The following is an 18,882-nucleotide window of genomic DNA, read 5'->3' as shown; positions in this document are numbered from 1 at the left end:
TAATAATGATGATGATAATAATAGTGGTATTTAAGCTCTCTCTATGTGCCGAGCACTGTTGAACACAGGGGTAGATACAAGATAATCTGGTTGGATACAGTCCCGATCCTACATGGGGCTCAGTCTTAATTCCCTTTTAACAGATGAGGTAATTGAGGTACAGAGAAGTTAAATGACTTACCCAAGAGTCACAGAGCAGACATATGGCAGAGCTGGGACTAGAATCCACATCCTCTGATTCCCAGGCCCAGGTAAGGCACACTTCCTCTCTAATGATCCTCTGCTTTGTCTATGAACCAAGTGCTTTTGTGTGCACAAGAGAAACAGCTTTCTTTTGCTGAGAAGGTGGGTGGCTCTGAAAAAAAACCTTGTTTCAGTTTTATGGCAGCATGGGGAGCTGATTATTCTATCTTGGCCTTACTTTTCTTTGGCCTTGTGGTGCCTCACCATTTTCTTGGGCAACAGCACGGGCTGGATGTTAGACGAAACACTTCCCTGAACGATGGTCACTTGGCCCAACAGCTTGTTAAGCTCTTCATCATTGCAGATGGCCAGCTGCAGGTGGTGGGGGATAATACGAGTTTTCTTATTGTCACGGGCCGCATTGCCCGCCAATTCCAAGATTTCGGGCGTCAGTTGTTGGAGCTCGGCCCCGACTAACTCAGACGAGTTGCCCTTGCCGACGTACACGGCCAACGAGGAATTACAAACCGGCCGGGAACGACCGAAATTTGGCTTTCACACGAACTTTGCCCCTTCGCTCCCCGCGGGCAGGCATCGTAGGAAGTACACGCCCGTGACCAGCTTCTAAGACAAAAGGAAAATGTTGAAGTGATACCTCCTGCTGCTGCCCTTTAGAGCTTGTTCAGGGAAGCGGACTCAAAAAACTAAGATTATTTGAAGGCCACGAAACGCCATTGTGTACCTGACCACTAGAAGAGCGGGTTTTGAATCCGATTATTTGCATATCATTTATCCCTTAACGACCACCCTCTGAAAAGGGTCAATCAGATCTTGAAAAGGCGAGTCCTTACTTGCATTGCAAGCTCTATAAGTACAACTAGCTGAGTCTGGCTGGTGCATTGTCTTTTTTTTTTCTTTTTGGTTTCCCAACATGCCTGACCCCGCGAAATCCGCTCCCGCCCCCAAGAAGGGCTCGAAGAAAGCGGTGACCAAGGCCCAGAAGAAAGACGGGAAGAAGCGCAAGCGGAGCCAAGGTGCTGAAGCAGGTCCACCCCGACACGGGCATCTCGTCCAAGGCCATGGGCATCATGAACTCGTTCGTCAACGACATCTTCGAGCGCATCGCCGGCGAGGCTTCCCGCCTGGCGCACTACAACAAGCGCTCCACCATCACGTCCCGGGAGATCCAGACGGCCGTGCGCCTGCTGCTGCCCGGGGAGCTGGCCAAGCACGCCGTGTCCGAGGGCACCAAGGCCGTCACCAAGTACACCAGCTCCAAGTAAAACGACCGGGAGGCCTCTCGCACCCTCAAACCCAAGGCTCTTTGCAGAGCCACCCACCGTGTCCGAGAAAGCCGCTGTAACGACTGGGCTATTTTTAAATGAGGATCAGGACGGCTTTATGGGGTGTTTTGCATCAGGAACATTATAAACTAGGATGTTTCGATTGCCTAGAAGTTTCCCTATTTCGGTAGCCTAAGATGCTTTATTATTACTCACTTTTACAAGTCTGGAACGTGAAACCGTGGCGCTGATCCTTGCAGGGTCATGTGATATTCGCCCCAACCGTACATTTACCTAGATACCTTTAAATTATTATAAATTACTGGCTCATATTAACGTTTGTCTCCTAGACTGGGCAAGGGACGTGTCTGCTAAGTATGTTATATTGTACTCTCCCAAGCGCTTAGAACAGTACTCTGCACACAGCAAGTGCTCAAATACCATTGATTGGTATCTGGTAGTAATAATACTAATGATATTAAGCACTATGTGCCAAGTAGTGTTCTAAAGGCTGGGGGAAATACCTTTATCAGGTTGTCCCAGGGGTCTTAATCCCCATTTTACGGATGAGGTAACTGAGGCACAGAGAAGTTAAGTGGCTTGCCCAAGGTCACACAGCGGACAAGTGGCAGAGCAGGGATTAGAATTCACACCCGCAAATCCGTGCGAGCTCTCAGGTCCCTCCCTTTCACACTTGAGGACTGAACAAAGGGCAGGGTGGTCCTCCCAGTTCCGCCATCTGGGACTGCCCAGAGGGAGTGGACAGCAGCACTCTCTTGTTGAGAAACAGCATGGCCTAGAGCACGGACATGGGAGTCAGAAGCTCATGGGTTCTAATTCTGACTCGGCCACTTGACTGGTGTTTGGCCTTGAGCAAATCATTTCACTTCTCTGGGCCTCAGTTCCCTTATCTGTTACATGGGGATTGAGACTGTGAGCCCCATGGGCTGTGCCCAACCCGATTTGCTTCTATCTACCCCAGCGCTGAGTACAGGGCTTGGCACAAAGTAACACATGTCACAGTTATTATTATTCCCGCCTCGCCCCATCCGTGCACTGAGGATTTGGGACTGCAGGATGAAGGAATTGCTAATCCCCTCCCCCCCGCGCACGCCAGGACCCGCAGGACCCACCGGAGAAGTAGGCCAGAGACTCACCAAGGAGATAAAGTGTTAATCACCCATCAACAGCTAACGACTTGTTAGCGCTCGCCCATTCACTCCGGACGGGCGCTTTAACGACTCTCTAATCACCGTGGACTTGTAGATTCCTCCCAATTGGAACCTGCTGAGTCGCCACCTACAGTAGTCGGTAGTTGGCCACTGTGTTGGCCACTGGGTCCTCAGATTCATTCATTCATTCAATCGTATTTATTGAGCTCTTACTATGTGCAGTGCCCTGTACTAAGGGCTTGGGAAAGTACCCTGGAGCATTAAACAGTGACAACCCCTGCCCACAACGAGTTTACAGTGTAGACAGTTTACAGATCAACTGCGGCAGCTCCAGACTTTCTTTCTCTTACACCATAGCCGCCCCCCTCCCCCCCCCCCCAGTGACCTCTCCCTCGAATCCCCTCACCCCTGTCCCTTGCGTCTAGTACGCTTCACTTCTCTGTGCCTCAGTTACCTCATCTGTAAAGTGGGGATTGAGACTGTGAGTCCCACGTGGGACAAGGACTGTGTCCAACCCCATTTGCTTGTATCCACCCAGTGCTTAGTACAGTGCCTGGCACATAGTAAGCGCTCAACAAATACCATTATTATTATCATTATTATCTCCCTTCCCAAGTTACTCCCATCCAACCCCACCCCACCCTTTGAACCACCCCCACCCCCTTCCTCCTTTGCCCATCCCTACCATCCAGTCCCAGAGCTGCTCCTCATCCCCCTTCCCCCGTACTGGCCCCGGCCAGTTTACTCCCATCCAACCCCTTCCTGCCGTCCCGACTCCAAGCATCCTCCCTACACCCTCAGCCAAGCCCCAACTCCATCATGGGGAAGCTTCCCTTCATCCTAGATCTCTTCCTGACCCAGTTACTTCTTCTCCCTCTCCATCACTAAAACTTGGCTCTCCCCAGATGACACAGTCTCCTCTGCCACTCTCTTAGAGGGGCCCTCATCTCTTCCCATTCCTCCACACTCACTGGGAAAGGGAGAGGACTCATCCCTTCTCACTCCCCAAAGCGGCTTTCGTACCATCTCACCTTCCCTATCCCCCTTTTTCCCTTCCTTTGAAGGCTCACAGCCTCCTCTCTCTCCCAACTCCAATCCATTCTTCACTCTTCTGCAAGGATCATTTTTCAACGAAAGCGTTCAGCCCATGTATCCCCACTCCTCAAGAGCCTTCAATAGCAGCCTTTGCATCAAACAGAAACTCCGTACCATCGGATTTGAAATATTCACTCTGCTTGCCCCATCCTACCTCACCTCACTGATTTCCTACTACTACAGCCGAGCCCGTGCATTCCGCTCCTCTAACGTCAGGTTATTCGCTCACTGTGCCCCGATCTTGTTTATCTCGCCTCCGACCCCTTTTCCACGTCTTTCCCCTATCCTGGAACTCCCTTCCCCTCTTCATATGCCAAACGACCACTCTCTTCACTTTCAAAGCATCTCCTCCACGAGGACTTCCCCGATAAAGCCCTCTTTTACCCGGTTCGCCCTCCCTTCTGCGTCTTCTTGTGCACTTGGCTCTGTGACTTTTGTTATTTGCCCATCTCTAACCCCACAACATTTACGTGCATATCTTTAAATTATATATTATAAATTGTTTATAAAAAGCGTGGCCTAGTGGATAAAGTACAGGCCTGTGAATCAGAAGGACCTGGGTTGTAATCCCGACTCCGCCACTTGTCTCTTTTGTGACCTTGGGCGAATCATTTCACTTCTCTGTGCCTCAGTTTCCTCAACAGTATTCCTTCACTTTTTAACACTAATAACCCATAGTTATTCAAGAAAAACTAGGGTTTTCATGAACTGTTAAAAAGGAGAGCATTGGTGGTTCAGTGGTAGAATTCTCGCCTGCCACGCGGGAGGCCCGGGTTCGATTCCCGGCCAATGCAACTTTTACGAGAAAGACGCCCCTGCTTTAAATTTTTTTGGTCAAATGATGACCTAAGCAGTCGGTACGACCATTCTTTAGGTGCTCATTACGTACGAAACGCTACGGTAGCGCGGGAATAGGTGGGAAGAGATAATTGATAAATTAAATATGATACCAAGTTGCTGTCAAAATCTTGAAGGAGAAATACAGATGCTCAGGAGAAAAAATTAACGGGTAAAATTGAAACAAAAGCAGAAACAGCAGCATCAAAAGGTAATAATTCATTCCGTGACAACTGCACCAGCCCAAGCTTACTGTTCTGTCCCAACTTTCCTTAACAGAATTGTAATTGTGGAGCAAGTGACAGGGTTTAGAGGCCTGTTATAGACATTAGCAGCCTAGGATATTTGGGAAAATGTCGAAAAACTTTAAAATAAATTTCTAATATCAGTATTCTCTCTAGACTGTAAGCTCGCTGTGGGCGGGGAATGTGTCTACCAACTCTGTTATATTCCTATATTGCACTCTCCCAAGCGGTGATCTGCACAAAGTAAACGCTCAAGAAATACGATCGCTTGATCGATTGACTATATATTTGAGAGCTTTGAGTGGTTTTCAGCAAAAGTAAAGGCCTCTCCCCGTCGGGGAATCGAACCCCGGTCTCCCGCGTGACAGGCGGGGATACTTACCACTATACTAACGAGGAAAGCGATAAAAGGGCTTCTAAGGGTACATTCTTGTTGAAGAGGTTAACTATGGTGTATTTCTATGTTCAGAGTAAAATTCGTGATCATTTCCGCTATTCAAAAACAATCATTATCACTAATAATTTATTGATCCAGGCTTGGATGGAGGTGGGATTTTTTTGAGGACTTCATGATGGGGAAAAATGCGGTCAAGCTGGAGGAGGGCGGTATAGATAAGCGAATTAGCACTGGACACAGAGTGAGAGCGAAGATTAATGCCGTAGGTAATGTTTAAGAATACCGTATGAATGCTGTTAGTTCCGAGGAGTTCCAGGTTTCCCAAAAAGAAGACAGGGGAATGGAAAAGTAATCGATGGGGGTGTTGCAGAATAGAACAGAAGTTTGGATTAGAGGAGTGAAAGCGAAAATAAATCGTTCCCTGACCGGGAATCGAACCCGGGCCGCGGCGGTGAGAGCGCCGAATCCTAACCACTAGACCACCAGGGAAGTTGCTAAGGAGAGTTTCCAAATATTCTTCAGAGGAAGCCCGACTGCCAATTCGGTTCCAGATTTTAATTTTCAAGATGAAGGTGCAACTACTATCTAAAAATGATCGAAATGGAAGGGAGACTGGAGTTACAGTCGGAGTCAACCTATCAGCCGCGCCCCAGGGGCGTCTTTGTCAATTTCTAACAGCGTGAGCATTCCCTGCCCCGAAGCTCCAAACATTTATGGGGGAATATTTTATTCTCTTACGTTTGTTTCTTTCCCAGAAAGGGTAAGTTTTCCACTGAGGAAGATTGCATTGGAGACTTTAATAGAAAAATATGAGATTGCCTTTCTTGATATACCATCAACAGTGTCCAGGAAAAGAGGCTCGATCGTCGCTAATTTCTTAGGGAGACAGGCCGGATTTAGTCCTTGGTTGCGGTGCTCGGAGTCCTGGGGTCAAGATGGGGAAGGAGAAAAAGGAGGAGGAGAAGAAGAAAGGAAAGAATGGGAGCGAGCCAGGACAGATACGGAGAAAAAAACACAGTGTGCCGGGAAGGGTTAGGCACTGAATTGGCCGCTTGCGACCTGCGAAGAGGAACTAGAGTCGAAATAAAAATTGCTGGAGGCCCATAGCCGCTGAAAGATAAGGGATGATGTAAAGGTCAATCAGCTGGAAGGTTATTCATTCATTCAATGGTATTTATTGAGCGCTTACTGTGCGCAGAACACCGTAGTAAGCGCTTAGGGAAGTGCGCAGCGTGGTCCAGTGGAAAGAGCCCGGGTTTGGGAATCAGAGGTTCTAATCCCGGTTCTGCCAATTGGCAGCTGTGTGACTTTGGGCAAGTCACTTAACTTCTCTGGGCTTCAGTTACCTCATCTGTAAAATGGGGATTAAAACTGTGAGCCCCACGTGGGAAGACCTGATCACTTTGTATCCCCCCCAGCGCTTAGAACAGTGCTTTGCACATAGTAAGTACAAATATCATTATTATTATTATTATTATTACACGACAGCAATAAAGAGGGACAATCCACGCCCAGGGGCGCGGTAGGAAGGGACCGGTTTGAAGATCTGGCCCGATTACGTACCCCAGGGCAGAGAATAGCATTGGACACGTACTAAACGCTTAACAAATGCTATTAAAAAATCTTTTGGTTCCTCGCAAAAATGATTATTCCGTCCCTGGGTGGGCTCGAACCACCAACCTTTCGGTTAACAGCCGAACGCGCTAACCGATTGCGCCACAGAGACAGACATAAAAGCACTTTTCTCGGGCCCTCCTCCTGGTGAAGGAAATTTTTGCAGTAATAAGTGATTTTAACAGAGAAGAGAAAATCGAAGCCCGAGAGTAGGGCTCAGATGTTCTGCTCCCTTGGCCCGGTTGCAAGTTTCATTCATTCAATAGTATTTATTGAGCGCTTACTATGTGCAGAGCATTGTACTAAGCGCTTGGAATGTACAAATCGGCAACAGATAGAGACAGTCCCTGCCCTTTGACGGGCTTACAGTCTACTCGGAGAAAGACCCCCTGTGGGAAAAAAACCTTCCCTCTCACCTCACCTCCTCCTCTACCCCTAAAAGTTATATTTGTAAACCCCTGCCTGCCTGCGAGACCGTAAACTCGTTGTGGGCAGGGAATGTGTCTGTATATTGTTGCATTGTACTCTCCAAAGCGCTTTGTCCAATACAGTAAGCGCTCAGTAAATACGATTGAATCCTTAGTATTTCTGAACTTATATATGTACGTGCTCTATTATTCATCTTTCAGATTCTGAAAATAGAAGGGCAATAAGATCCCTTTACCTTCCAGTCTAGGTCCAAAGAAATTCTGTAGAGAGATTAAGTTATGGGAGCATTGGTGGTTCAGTGGTAGAATTCTCGCCTGCCACGCGGGAGGCCCGGGTTCGATTCCCGGCCAATGCAACAGTTGTTTTGCCTTTACCCAATTTCTGGCCTATCATCTTTTTCTTTACCTTCAAAGCCCAATATTTCTTTTTTGAACCACCCCAAGGTGCTTAGCTCTACACAAGTCTTTCACTATTAAAAGGAAGCAGACACGGTTCCTATGATAAGGAGCAAGCAGTATAATAGGAAAGATAAGACAAATGATCAATTCATGTAAAATGAATTAATGCATTTAATATTACATACATAACGCAAAAATGTTGTAACGCCCCACAACATTTATGTACGTATCTTTATACCACACTATTTTCCCTATCTGTAATTCAATTTAATGTCTATCTTCCCTGTACACTTTAAGCTTCTACCGACTTGTGCTCGACACCTTGTAAGTGCTCAACAAATGCCATTATTATTATTATTGTTTTTATGGCAGTCAAAAGACCTGGGTACCAGCCTGGAAAGAGAGTGGAAACTGGTAGCCAGAGTCCACAACCGGTCCACGGCCCCAGACCACCACCGAGGCCTGCTAAATGGCAGAGAGGCTGCTCGGTTTCCTACCATGGACGTCCAGTCCGCCCTCACCTCCAGCCTGGGAAGAAAAAGGAAACTCTTGCTCTGTCAAAGCTTTCTGAACTTTTGGAATGTTGAGAAGGATGCGGCTGTGCCTTTTGGGACAGTAAACTCCTCGTGGCCAGTGAACACGTGGACGAGTAGTGCTATATTGTACTCTCCCAAGCGCTTGGAAGATTCTCTCCAAGAGCACGGGGCTTGGCCCACAGTAAGCCCTCAATAAATATCATTGATTGATTCCTTGAATGATTGTGACTGTTGAAGAACTCTGCACCAATGCCCAACTGTTGTTGTATTTATCGTGTCCTTGTCTCAGATATTATATTGGCTTTTTTATTGTTTCTTAATCAGTTGTATTGGTTGAGTGATTGAGGAACTCTGTCACAATGCCTTACTTTTGTATTTATCGTGTCCTTGCCTCAGAGATTGTTTTGGGGTTTCTTAATCAATCAGTTGTATTTACTGAGTGATTATAGTGTGCAGAACATTGTACACTAAGCTTTTGGGAGAGTTCGATACCGGCCTAAAGGAGCTTACAGTCTAGTAGAGAGGACACCACTTCCTCCCCCAGTACACCTTTATTCTTCAATTGAGGGTCTCTAGGACCCCAGGGACTGAGTCTAATATTCATTCATTCAATCGTATTTATTGAGCGCTTACTGTGTACAGAGCACTGTACTAAGTGCTTGGGGAAGTACAATGCAGCAACAGAGATGATCCCTGCCCAACAATGGCCATATATATTTTTTTTCCCAGGCTTAGTGCACTATCTCTTGCCGAATTGTACTTTCCAAGCGCTTAGTACAATGCTCTGCACACAGTAAGCGCTCAATAAATATGAGTGAATGAATAGTTGGCACATAGTAAGTGCTCACATACTACCCCCAGTACTATTATTAGATTTAACATGGGACAGGGGAAACAGCATGGGCCTGGGAGTCAGAGGACCGCGGTACTCATCTTGGCTCTGCCACTTGCCTGTTGTGTGACCTTGGGCGAGTCACTTAACTGCTGGTGCACCGGTTTCCTTATCTGTAAAATAAGGCTACAATACCTGTTCTCTCTTCCTCTTAAACTGTGAGCCCTTTACAGGGTAGGGACTGTGTCTGCTCTGCTTGTCTTGAATATAATCAACTCCAGATCTTGGCACATAGTTAAATGCTTAACAACCACTATTACTATTATTATTGTTGTTGTATTACTACTATGGTAAGCCGCGTGACTTAGTGGAAAGGGCAGACGTTTGGGAGTCAGAGGATGTGGGTTCTAATACCTGCTCCGCCCCTTGGCTGCTCTGTGACCTTGGGCAAGCCGTTTAACTTCTCTGTGCCTCAGTTACCTCAGCTGTAAAATGGAGATTAAGACTGTGAGCCCCACGTGGGACAATCCGATGACCCCGTATGTACCCCATCGTTTAGAACAGTGCTTAGCACATAGTAAGCGCTTAAATACCATTCTTTCTTTACTCCTCCTTCTACTATTCCAACAGCTACTCGAGAAAGCAATAAATGTTGAACACCATCTGGAGGGACAGAGAAAAGAAAAGAAGAAAAAGAAAAATACATACCTGGAAAACATTTGGGGGGTTTAAAAAGTAAAATCTCTAATTTATAACGTCTGCCTTCCCCTCTAGACCAACATTATTAGGGAGAGGGAACAGGGCTGTTAACTCTGTTGCAGGGTGCTCTTCCAAGCGCTGAGTACAGTGCTCGATCAATCATTTCCCGAAATAAACCTTCAGCAATATATTCTGCCGTCCCAGAATCGAACCCCGATCTCCCGCGTGACAGCCAGGATACTCACCACTACACTAACGAGAAAATGATATCAACTCTTCGAAACAACCCTTTATCAGGAACATAGATCCGGATGATTGGCTATTTTATCACTGATTAGCAGGATCAAGAATCTCCAAAATTCTTCCTGGAAATCATTATCACGATAGCAGTTTCTCCCATTAAAAACAGACCAAAAAATGTTCCGAGGGTATCTCATTGGGAGATTTTTGTCTTGCATGTGATTGCGGAAGTCGTTTCGGGGCAGAAGTTGAGGCAAGTTATATCAACCCCCCCCAAAACGCTCTACCAACAAAATAAAAGGGTGCTATAATTGTGTGATTAGCGATTAGAGAGAAACTTAAAAAAGGCGACCTAAGAGGGTCAGGATGGCCGAGCGGTCTAAGGCGCTGCGTTCAGGTCGCAGTCTCCCCTGGAGGCGTGGGTTCGAATCCCACTTCTGACAACTCTTCCTTTTCCATCCTTAGCTGGAGCGGTTTTGGTTTCACTTCGCTCCTCGTTTATACTCCCACTTTCTGCTCCCAGAAAAATTTATAGAGGCGGCAGTAGGGAGGGATTGGGGTTTGTGGGTGGGGGAGCCTTTCTTTAGTATAAAGATGCAATTTGAGGCAGCATTCTGCCTCACACCCCTCCCAGAGGCGGATGAGGTTTAATTACACTTAAATCAACAGACAGATTTTCCTTGAGATCATATAATAAGAAGAAGAATTTTGGAAGTGGAGATAGGAGGGCAGGTGGAAGAAGAGAAATGAGCAGAATTTGTTGTAGGTGGAACTGGGGTGGAGTTGGACTTTATTATTGCCACGGAACAAAGCCCATGACTTTCTGCTGGGATTTCTGGGGGAATGGACGATCGAGTTGGAGAACCACAAAAGCCCTGCCCAGGCCGTTCAGGATTTCTTGCCTTCTGAAGTCGCAGGCACCACCGGTTTGCCTCCCCTTTTCCTCTTGCAGTGTTTAATGTGTAGCAGAGCAACACTGGGCCCACTGACTGGGGGTTATGAAAAGGATGGCAAAGGCTTTCTACAAAGGTAGAAATAGCCTAATGGAAAGAGCACAGGCCTGGAAGTAAAATGAGCTGGGTTCTCAACTCCAGCTCTGCCAGGTGCCTGGTGTGAGACCTTGGGCAAATCACTTCACTCCTCTTTCCTCCGTTACCTCATCTGTAAAATGGGGATCCAATACCAGTTCCCTCTCCTTCTTAGACTGTGAACCCTGTGAGAGACAGGAGTGTGTCTGTCTTGATCATCTTGTAGCTTCCCACTTCGCTTTTGTGTGCCTCAGTTGCCTCTTCTGTAAAATTAGGATTCATTACCTGTTTTCTCTCTCTTACTTCGATTGTGAGCCCTGAATATGACTTATCTTGTATCTTTGACCATGCTTTTTTCAAAATGATATTTAAGTGTTCACTATGTGTCAGGCACTGCACTAAATGCTGGGACAGATACAGTTGCCCGACTGCCTGTTTCGTTTTGCTATCTGTCTCCCCTTTTTAGACTGTGAGCCCGTTGTTGGGCAGGGATTGTTGCTGACTGCTGCCGAATTGTACATTCCAAGCGCTTAGGACAGTGTTCTGCACACAGTAAGTGCTCAATAAATACGAGTGAATGAATGAATGAATACAGGATAGACAGGTTGGACACAGTTTACATCCCACATGGAGCTAAGACTTAAACCCCATTTCATAGATGTGATAACTAAGGCCCAGAGAAGTGAAGTGATGTGTCCAAGGTCACACTGCAGACACTTAATAATAATAATAATTATTATTATGGTATTTATTAAGCGCTTACTATCTGCCGAGCACAGTTGTAAGCGCTGGGGTGGATACGAGGTAATCAGGTTGTCCCACATGCGGCTCACAGTTTTAATCCCCATTTTACAGATGAGGTAACCGAGGCACAGAGAAGTTAAATGACTTATCCAAGGTCACACAGCCGGGATTAGAACCCGTGTCCTCTGACTCCCAAGCCAATGGTCTTTCCACTAAGCCACGCTGCTTCCCAATAATAATAATGGTGGTATTTGTTAAGCGCTTACTATGATGTGCCAAGCACTGTTCTACACGCTGGGGCAGATACAAGGTAATCAGGTTGTCCCACGTGGGGCTCACACTCTTAATCCCCAAGGAGCGTGGCTCAGTGGAAAGAGCCTGGGCTTGGTAGCCAGAGGTCATGGCTGCCACTTGGCAGCTGTGTGACTGTGGGCAAGTCACTCCTCTGTGCCTCAGTGACCTCATCTGGAAAATGGGGATTAAGTGTGAGCCTCAGGTGGGACAAGTTGATGACCGTGTATCTACCCCAGCGCTTAGAACAGTGCTCTGCACATAGTAAGCTTTTAACACATACCAACATTATTATTATTTTACAGATGAGGGAATTGAGGCCCAGAGAAGTGACTTGTCCAAGGTCAAACAGCAGACAAGTGGCGGAGGCAGGACCTCCTCTGACTCCCAACCCAGGTCCTCTGACTCCCAGGCCCTTGCTCCTTTCTCTGGAACACGCTGCTTGACACAAAGCAAGCGTTTAACAAATGACACAATTATTATTATTATTATTAGGCATTCTGAGGGCGTCTGAGGCACGGCCTCGCCCGCCATTCCGTCGCGTTTCCAAGTCTCGCGAGAGCTGAGGCGGGCTAGGAGATCGCCCCGCCCCCTTCCCGCCAAGTTGCACGCGGGCCGCACTTCCGGTCTCTTTGGGCTGCCGACCGGCGTCATGGCGGTGGGCAAGAATAAGCGTCTGACCAAAGGCGGCAAGAAAGGCGCCAAAAAGAAGGTGTAAGTGGGGTCGGGGGGATCCTTCTGCGGCTCCCCTGGGGATGCCCGGCCGCGGTGGGGACGGGGAGGCCGCGGATGGCGGCGGATGGAGCCCCCGGGCCCGGCGGAGCTCTGCGCTCCCTCCCCTGCAATCTGGACTGTGGCGCGCGCTTCGCCATAGGCCAGATCCTTGCAGTTCGGGGGACCCCCATCCTTAGGTTCCAGGATCTCCCGACCCTCTTTTTCACTCGCTCGAAAGTATTTATTGAACGCTTACTATGTGCAGGGCACCGTACTAAGCGCTTGGAATGTGTACAGTTCGGCAACGGATAGAGACAATCCCTGCCCAGTGGCGGGCTCACAGCCTAAACATGTTGGCCTTTGTTAATAATAATAATGATGTTGGTATTTGTTAAGCGCTTACTATGTGCAGAGCACTGTGATAAGCACTGGAGTAGATGCAGGGCAATCAGGTTCTCCCACGTGAGGCTCACAGTCTTAATCCCCATTTTACAGATGAGGTAACTGAGGCACCGAGAAGTTAAGTGACTTGCCCAAAGTCACGCAGCTGACAGGTGGCGGAGCCGGGATTAGAACCCATGACTTTTGACTCCTAAGACCGCGCTGCATAGTTAAGCGCTAACTATGTGCCAGGCACTGTTCTAAGCGCTGGGGTAGGTACAAGGTAATCAGATTGTACCACGCAGGGCTTAGTCTTTATCCCCATTTTGCAGATGAGGGAACTGAGGCACAGACAAGTGACTTGCCCATGGTCACACAGCTGGCAACCGGAGGAGCTGGGATTAGAATCCGTGACCTCTGACTCCCAAGCCTTTCCACTCTGACTCTTTTCAGTGAGCCACTCTGCAATCTCCTGCTCGGTGATCCCCACCCCGATGCCCTCCCTAATGCAGGGCACCGGCCTCGTCCTCCCGCTCCTCTTTTTCCCCTTATAACATTGTCTTGTGGCTTCAGGGTGGATCCCTTCTCCAAGAAGGACTGGTACGATGTCAAAGCCCCGGCCATGTTCAACATCCGCAACATCGGGAAGACCCTGGTCACCAGGACGCAAGGAACCAGTAAGTCCCCTCCCGCATTCGGGTCTCTCTTTGATACCTCGTGGGCTCCTTATCCTGCCCCAGCTGCAGCGGATGCGATTGGTAGATAATCTGGAAAGAGGGGAGAAGTAGCAGCTTTGTCTCTGTTGCCAAATTGTACATTCCAAGCGCTTAGTACAGTGCTCTGCACATAGTAAGCACTCAATAAATACTATTGAATGAATTTGGCTTGGTCATAGAGGATTCAGAGAAGGGGTAGGGATCGGAGGATAGAGCTTTGGACTGGATGTTTGTGACCCAGTTTGCTCCAAATTGCGGCCAAGTTTATATGCTGGGCCAAGTCTCTGATTTTGTCATTGAATATATTGAGCACTGGCTGGGGGACACTTCTGAGTGCTTGGGAGAGTACAGTTCAGCAGAGTTGGTGACACGTTTTCTGCCCACAAGGAGCTTACAGTCTAGAGGAGGAGACAACTATAACTATAAGTAAGGAATTTAGAATATATAACTTAGGTATGTACATAAATTCTGTGGGGTTGCAAGTGGGAAACACAGATCTAAGCGCATAGATGATGTATAAGGGTCTTGTGCAGCCACCGTAGCATTGGAAAGGAAGGTGATTCACATTCGTTTGGTTCTGGCAAAGCGGAGGAAGTTCAAATAGCTTTTATATCTCTTTCCTTCCTATGTTATTCTCTCAGTGGTATTTACGGAGCGCTTGTTCTGAGCAGAGCATCCTATCAACAGCTTGGAAGAGAAGATGGCTAGATAAGATCTCTGCCTTCAGAGTGGGGCGTCTAGCAAAGGAGATTGGCATAATATACAGACAGAAGAAAAGAACAGGAAAAGGGATGTGTAGATGAGTTCATCCTGAAAGAGTAAGAGGTGTAAATTGATGCCCAAGGACTTAGTACAGTGCTCCGTTTAGGAAGCGCTCATTAAACACAACGGATTTAAGTGGGTGTGAATGCATAGCTGGGCATGCATAGCTGGGCATACAGTAGGTGTTCAGTAGATGGTGGCTGACTAGAGAGTGTAGGGTATAGGTCACTGTGTGAGGGTTTTGCTACTGGTTGTGTTGGGAAGCTACTGGGCTCACCTAGTCTTTGCTCTGGTGCGGGGACAGGTGTGTTGCTGGGTAACATTCAGCCTTGCATAGGTATGATTGGTGACTGACCTGTCGGACCCATTGCAAGATAGTCCTTGAACCCCAGGGGTCCTGTCCCAAGCAGTGCTTTTTTTTTTTTTGAATGGTATTTGCTAAGTGCTTACTATGAACCAAACCCTGTTCTAAGCGGTGGGATAGATACAAATTTATCAGGTTGGATGCATGGGTCTCCCAGTCTTAATCCTCGTTTTGTAGTTGAGGTAACTGAGTTTCAGAGAAGTGAAGTGGCTTGCCCAAGGTCCCTCAGCAGACATAACGGCGTCGGGATTAAACCCCAGGTCCTTCTGACTCCGAGGCCTGGGCACTACCCACGGGGCCACGCTGCTTTACCCGCCAAGGTGGTAACCCTGCCTCTGTCCTCCGCCCTGTAGAGATCGCGTCCGACGGCCTCAAGGGCCGGGTGTTTGAGGTGAGTCTGGCCGACCTGCAGAACGACGAGGTGGCCTTCCGCAAGTTCAAGCTCATCACCGAGGACGTCCAGGGCAAGAACTGCCTGACCAACTTCCACGGGATGGACCTGACCCGCGACAAGATGTGCTCCATGGTCAAGAAGTGGCAGGTGGGTCTGGCACCGGGTTGCGGGAGAGAGCCCCTCAGAGAATCTGTCTCGGTTTGGGGGGGGGTGATGCGGGGTGGGGTGTCGACAGGACCCTGGTGGTCCCCAGTTCAGGTTAGCACGAGAGGGCACAAGATGGGCAGGGATGTGTGATGACAAAATGTTTCGGTCCCAAATGACATTCCATGATTTGACTGTTGCATTTTTCCTGACATCCCCGCATTGACCCTCCGAGGGTCCTTGTCTGCCATCTTCCGATCCATTGGGTGGGGGTATCTGGAATGGTGGGTGGGGGAGAGGGTAATGGTGCTGGGCAAGACCCAGGGAAGGGGTGACTAAGGTAAAGATAAAGGTAAAGATAAGGTAAAGATGGTGGTTTCATTGACTGTGAACCAATCAGCGCGTTGAACGCTGAATGACACTGCAGAGGTAGGACCCAAAGAGGAAGACACTGTGGGTGGGATAGCTGATGGAGAATAATGTGGGGTGTGTACACTCACACCTCTTTCGGGGTAAGAAAACAGTGAGGTGTTGGTGAACTGTGTAGAGAATTTAAGTAGGAAAGATTATATTAGATGGGCTGGAACCGATTTGAAATCTCCCACCTCGCGTGCCCGCAGACGATGATCGAGGCCCACGTGGACATCAAGACGACGGACGGCTACCTGCTGCGCCTCTTCTGCGTGGGCTTCACCAAGAAGCGCAACAACCAGATCCGCAAGACGTCGTACGCCCAGCACCAGCAGGTGCGCCAGATCCGCAAGAAGATGACGGAGATCATGACCCGCGAGGTGCAGACCAACGACCTCAAGGAAGTCGTCAACAAGTTGTGAGTGGCCGCCCGGCGGTGGGTAGGGGAGGTGGAGGGACCCCGGACCCTCGCTGGGTGGCGAAGAGGCGTGGGAACGGGTGATGACCACATGTTTCGGTCCCAGATGACGCCGTGTGATTTCACCGTTGCGATTTTCTGACGTTCCCACGGCGGGGCCGCCTCTCGGGTTGGGGGTGCGGGGCATCTGATAACGCGGAGGGTCGGGGTATGCAGGATCCCGGACAGCATCGGCAAAGACATCGAGAAGGCCTGCCAGTCCATCTACCCCCTCCACGACGTCTTCGTGCGCAAAGTCAAGATGCTGAAGAAGCCCAAATTCGAGTGTGAGTGGAGCGGGAATCCTTCCCGTCGTCCCTGTTTACAAACATCCACGGCCCGTGGGTGTTGGGTGGGTCTTGTAGGTGGTGGAAAGGGTTCAATTCTGTTGTGTGGAGCCCATGGATCAGCTGCTGTACATTCAGTGCATGGGGACATTTCCAATCAATCAGTGGCATTTATTGAGTGCTTACTTGTATGCAGAGCACTGGACTAACACCATATAACCACCGGTGCCATAGGCCTGGGGCTGACGGCACAGTTTTCTTCCCTGTCAGGGTGGTCAGTCGGTTCACCCCGGGCCCGGTGGCAACCCGTGAGCCCTGCCCCATCTCTCTCTCTCCCCTTTCTCCAGTGGGAAAGCTCATGGAGCTGCACGGGGAAGGCAGCGGATCCAGCAAACCCTCCGGAGACGAGACGGGAGCCAAGGTGGAGCGCGCCGACGGCTACGAGCCACCCGTCCAGGAGTCCGTCTGAGGCCGGCACCTCGAACGGCTGGGGAATGAAGAACGTCACGGCTCCGGGCTGCCTTGCCTGGCCTGATTCCTGCGACGTGTCCGGCCAGTCACCGTGGAGCCCCGGGGAATTAGGGGAATTAGTCTCGGGGAACCTTTGCCAAGCAGGCGGCCAACTTCCCATCGTAGCCAAGATGGCGACCAAACTGGAGATCCCCTTCCCCTGCCCTTTGAGTTGCCCTTGACCTTTTACCGCAAGGAGAACAGAAAATATTTATAAAGAAACAAGCCTCTAAAAAAGTTGGCCCTTGTCTCTCTCTCCCCCCCTCCTCCTACTTCCTCCCCTTCTCAATCAAGAGGTTGGAATTCTCCCCTTACCCCTGCTATCGCCGGACAGTCGTCCTGGGGTTTTGGCCACAGCATTTATCAGCAGCCCCCTGCCCCACAGGTAGCAAAAGGGGTGACCCGTCCTCATGCCGACAGGGCATAAATGCAAAAGGTGAAACTAAGTGGCAGAGCCCCTAGGTGCTGATCAAGTGGCGAAGAGCCGCCAGTCCACCTCAACTCTGGGAAGCTGTGCGGAGGAAGGGTTTGTAGTGCTAGTGATTTACGTAGAGCCGTTCAGCTGGTCTCCAGTCTCCTTCCTGCCTGTCCCCTCCTCTCCCCCCTCCCCTCGGCCCTGAGGACAGCAGGTGAGTTGATGAGCGTGGCCAGTGGCTCTCTGCATAGGAGGCCCTAGTGACCAGGGCACCCCTCAGCCCACAGTTTCAGCCTGCTGAGCCGGTCTCCACAGGAGCTGAGGGGTTTTTTTTTAAATTAGAAATTCTCACCATGGAGTGCACAACCCTAACAATCATTTCCCTGCTTCCTCTGGCTTTTTTCATCCCTTGGTGGAGTTGGAATTTGGGGGTGAAGGGAGCTCCGTGCACGACGATATAAGGACCTGGTGGTGGTAATGATGGGCTTCTTGGTGGCCTTTTTGGGAGATGCAGTGTATCTTAGTGGAAGGAGTAGAGGCCTGGGCGTCGGGATCTGGGTTCTGTATCCATGTCTATGCCTTTTCTACAGAGTGTTCACAGGCAAGTCACTTATTTTAATTTTTTATTTTTCATGTTTAAAATTTAGCTTTATTTTTATTTATTTTATGCTTATTTTAGTACAGTCACTGTACTATGCCCCAGGATAGTAAAGTCCCACATGGGGCTCGCAGTCTGCACCCCCATTTCAGCTTCTCTGCCTCAGTTTGCTCATCTGTACAATGGTGATGAAAAACCTTTTCTCCCTCTGCTTTAGACCGCTCCCCATGTGGAACAGGGACTGTGGCTGATTCGATTATCAGCCCGAGGCAGATAAGCGCTTAAGAAATGCAAGTATTAGGGGCTCTGGACACCAGGCAACAGCAGAGGGGCATTTTTGCTCACATCTTTACTGGCATGTGATAACTGACCGCCGCCCACAACAGGGGAGGTCAGAACAGGAAACAGCAGGGAGAGATGATCTCGTTAGTCCTGTCACTAGAGGTATTCAGGATGGAATGTGCGAGAGTCAAGAGACTCTGGTAGGAAATCAGGGGAGACCCCATTTGTTGCCGAATTGTACATTCCAAGCCCTTAGTACAGTGTTCTGCGCATGGTAAGCGCTCAATAAATACTATTGAATGAATTTTCTCTCCCCTCCATAGAGGGAGTGGTTGAGATCAAACTCCTGCTTGGGGTAAGCGGATAGAAAAAGATATCAGTAGTATCGAGCAGTTGCTATGTGCAGAGCACTGTCCTAAGCACT

At 49.0% G+C, this 18,882-nt stretch overlaps 2 protein-coding genes, 8 non-coding genes and 1 pseudogene across 10 annotated transcripts; 7 read left to right on the top strand and 4 right to left on the bottom strand.

Moving 5' to 3' along the window:
- Nucleotides 1-417: 417 nt before the first annotated feature.
- On the bottom strand, nt 418-778 carry LOC114808074 (annotated as a pseudogene).
- A 336-nt stretch (nt 779-1,114) lies between these two features.
- Nucleotides 1,115-1,473, top strand: LOC100093270 (histone H2B type 1-O). Its single transcript, XM_001514946.4, is given in 2 exon segments — nt 1,115-1,212; nt 1,214-1,473. Coding segments are annotated over 2 exon segments (351 nt in total). The 3' UTR covers nt 1,467-1,473.
- Nucleotides 1,474-4,456: 2,983 nt separating this feature from the next.
- On the top strand, nt 4,457-4,527 carry TRNAG-GCC. Its single transcript has one exon. It is a non-coding gene; the product is annotated as a tRNA-Gly (tRNA).
- A 615-nt stretch (nt 4,528-5,142) lies between these two features.
- On the bottom strand, nt 5,143-5,214 carry TRNAD-GUC. The gene has a single exon. It is a non-coding gene; the product is annotated as a tRNA-Asp (tRNA).
- Nucleotides 5,215-5,629: 415 nt separating this feature from the next.
- Nucleotides 5,630-5,701, bottom strand: TRNAE-CUC. Its single transcript has one exon. It is a non-coding gene; the product is annotated as a tRNA-Glu (tRNA).
- A 1,163-nt stretch (nt 5,702-6,864) lies between these two features.
- Nucleotides 6,865-6,938, bottom strand: TRNAN-GUU. Its single transcript has one exon. It is a non-coding gene; the product is annotated as a tRNA-Asn (tRNA).
- A 601-nt stretch (nt 6,939-7,539) lies between these two features.
- On the top strand, nt 7,540-7,610 carry TRNAG-GCC. The gene has a single exon. It is a non-coding gene; the product is annotated as a tRNA-Gly (tRNA).
- Nucleotides 7,611-10,320: 2,710 nt separating this feature from the next.
- TRNAL-CAG lies at nt 10,321-10,403 on the top strand. Its single transcript has one exon. It is a non-coding gene; the product is annotated as a tRNA-Leu (tRNA).
- A 2,228-nt stretch (nt 10,404-12,631) lies between these two features.
- LOC100093255 (40S ribosomal protein S3a) lies at nt 12,632-17,401 on the top strand. Its single transcript, XM_001514809.6, has 6 exons — nt 12,632-12,737; nt 13,692-13,795; nt 15,314-15,501; nt 16,119-16,327; nt 16,544-16,653; nt 17,001-17,401. Exons 1-6 carry the CDS (start codon nt 12,676-12,678, stop codon nt 17,120-17,122), a joined length of 795 nt encoding a protein of 264 aa, XP_001514859.1. The 5' UTR covers nt 12,632-12,675; the 3' UTR covers nt 17,123-17,401.
- LOC114808342 lies at nt 15,643-15,714 on the top strand. Its single transcript, XR_003756188.1, has one exon. It is a non-coding gene; the product is annotated as a small nucleolar RNA SNORD73 (small nucleolar RNA).
- Nucleotides 16,403-16,473, top strand: LOC114808375. The gene has a single exon (XR_003756222.1). It is a non-coding gene; the product is annotated as a small nucleolar RNA SNORD73 (small nucleolar RNA).
- Nucleotides 17,402-18,882: the final 1,481 nt, after the last annotated feature.

Source organism: Ornithorhynchus anatinus, chromosome X5, assembly GCF_004115215.2.
Source record: "Ornithorhynchus anatinus isolate Pmale09 chromosome X5, mOrnAna1.pri.v4, whole genome shotgun sequence".
In the NCBI taxonomy this organism is placed as follows: Eukaryota; Metazoa; Chordata; class Mammalia; order Monotremata; family Ornithorhynchidae; genus Ornithorhynchus; species Ornithorhynchus anatinus.
This window is presented reverse-complemented; position numbering and strand designations above follow the sequence as displayed.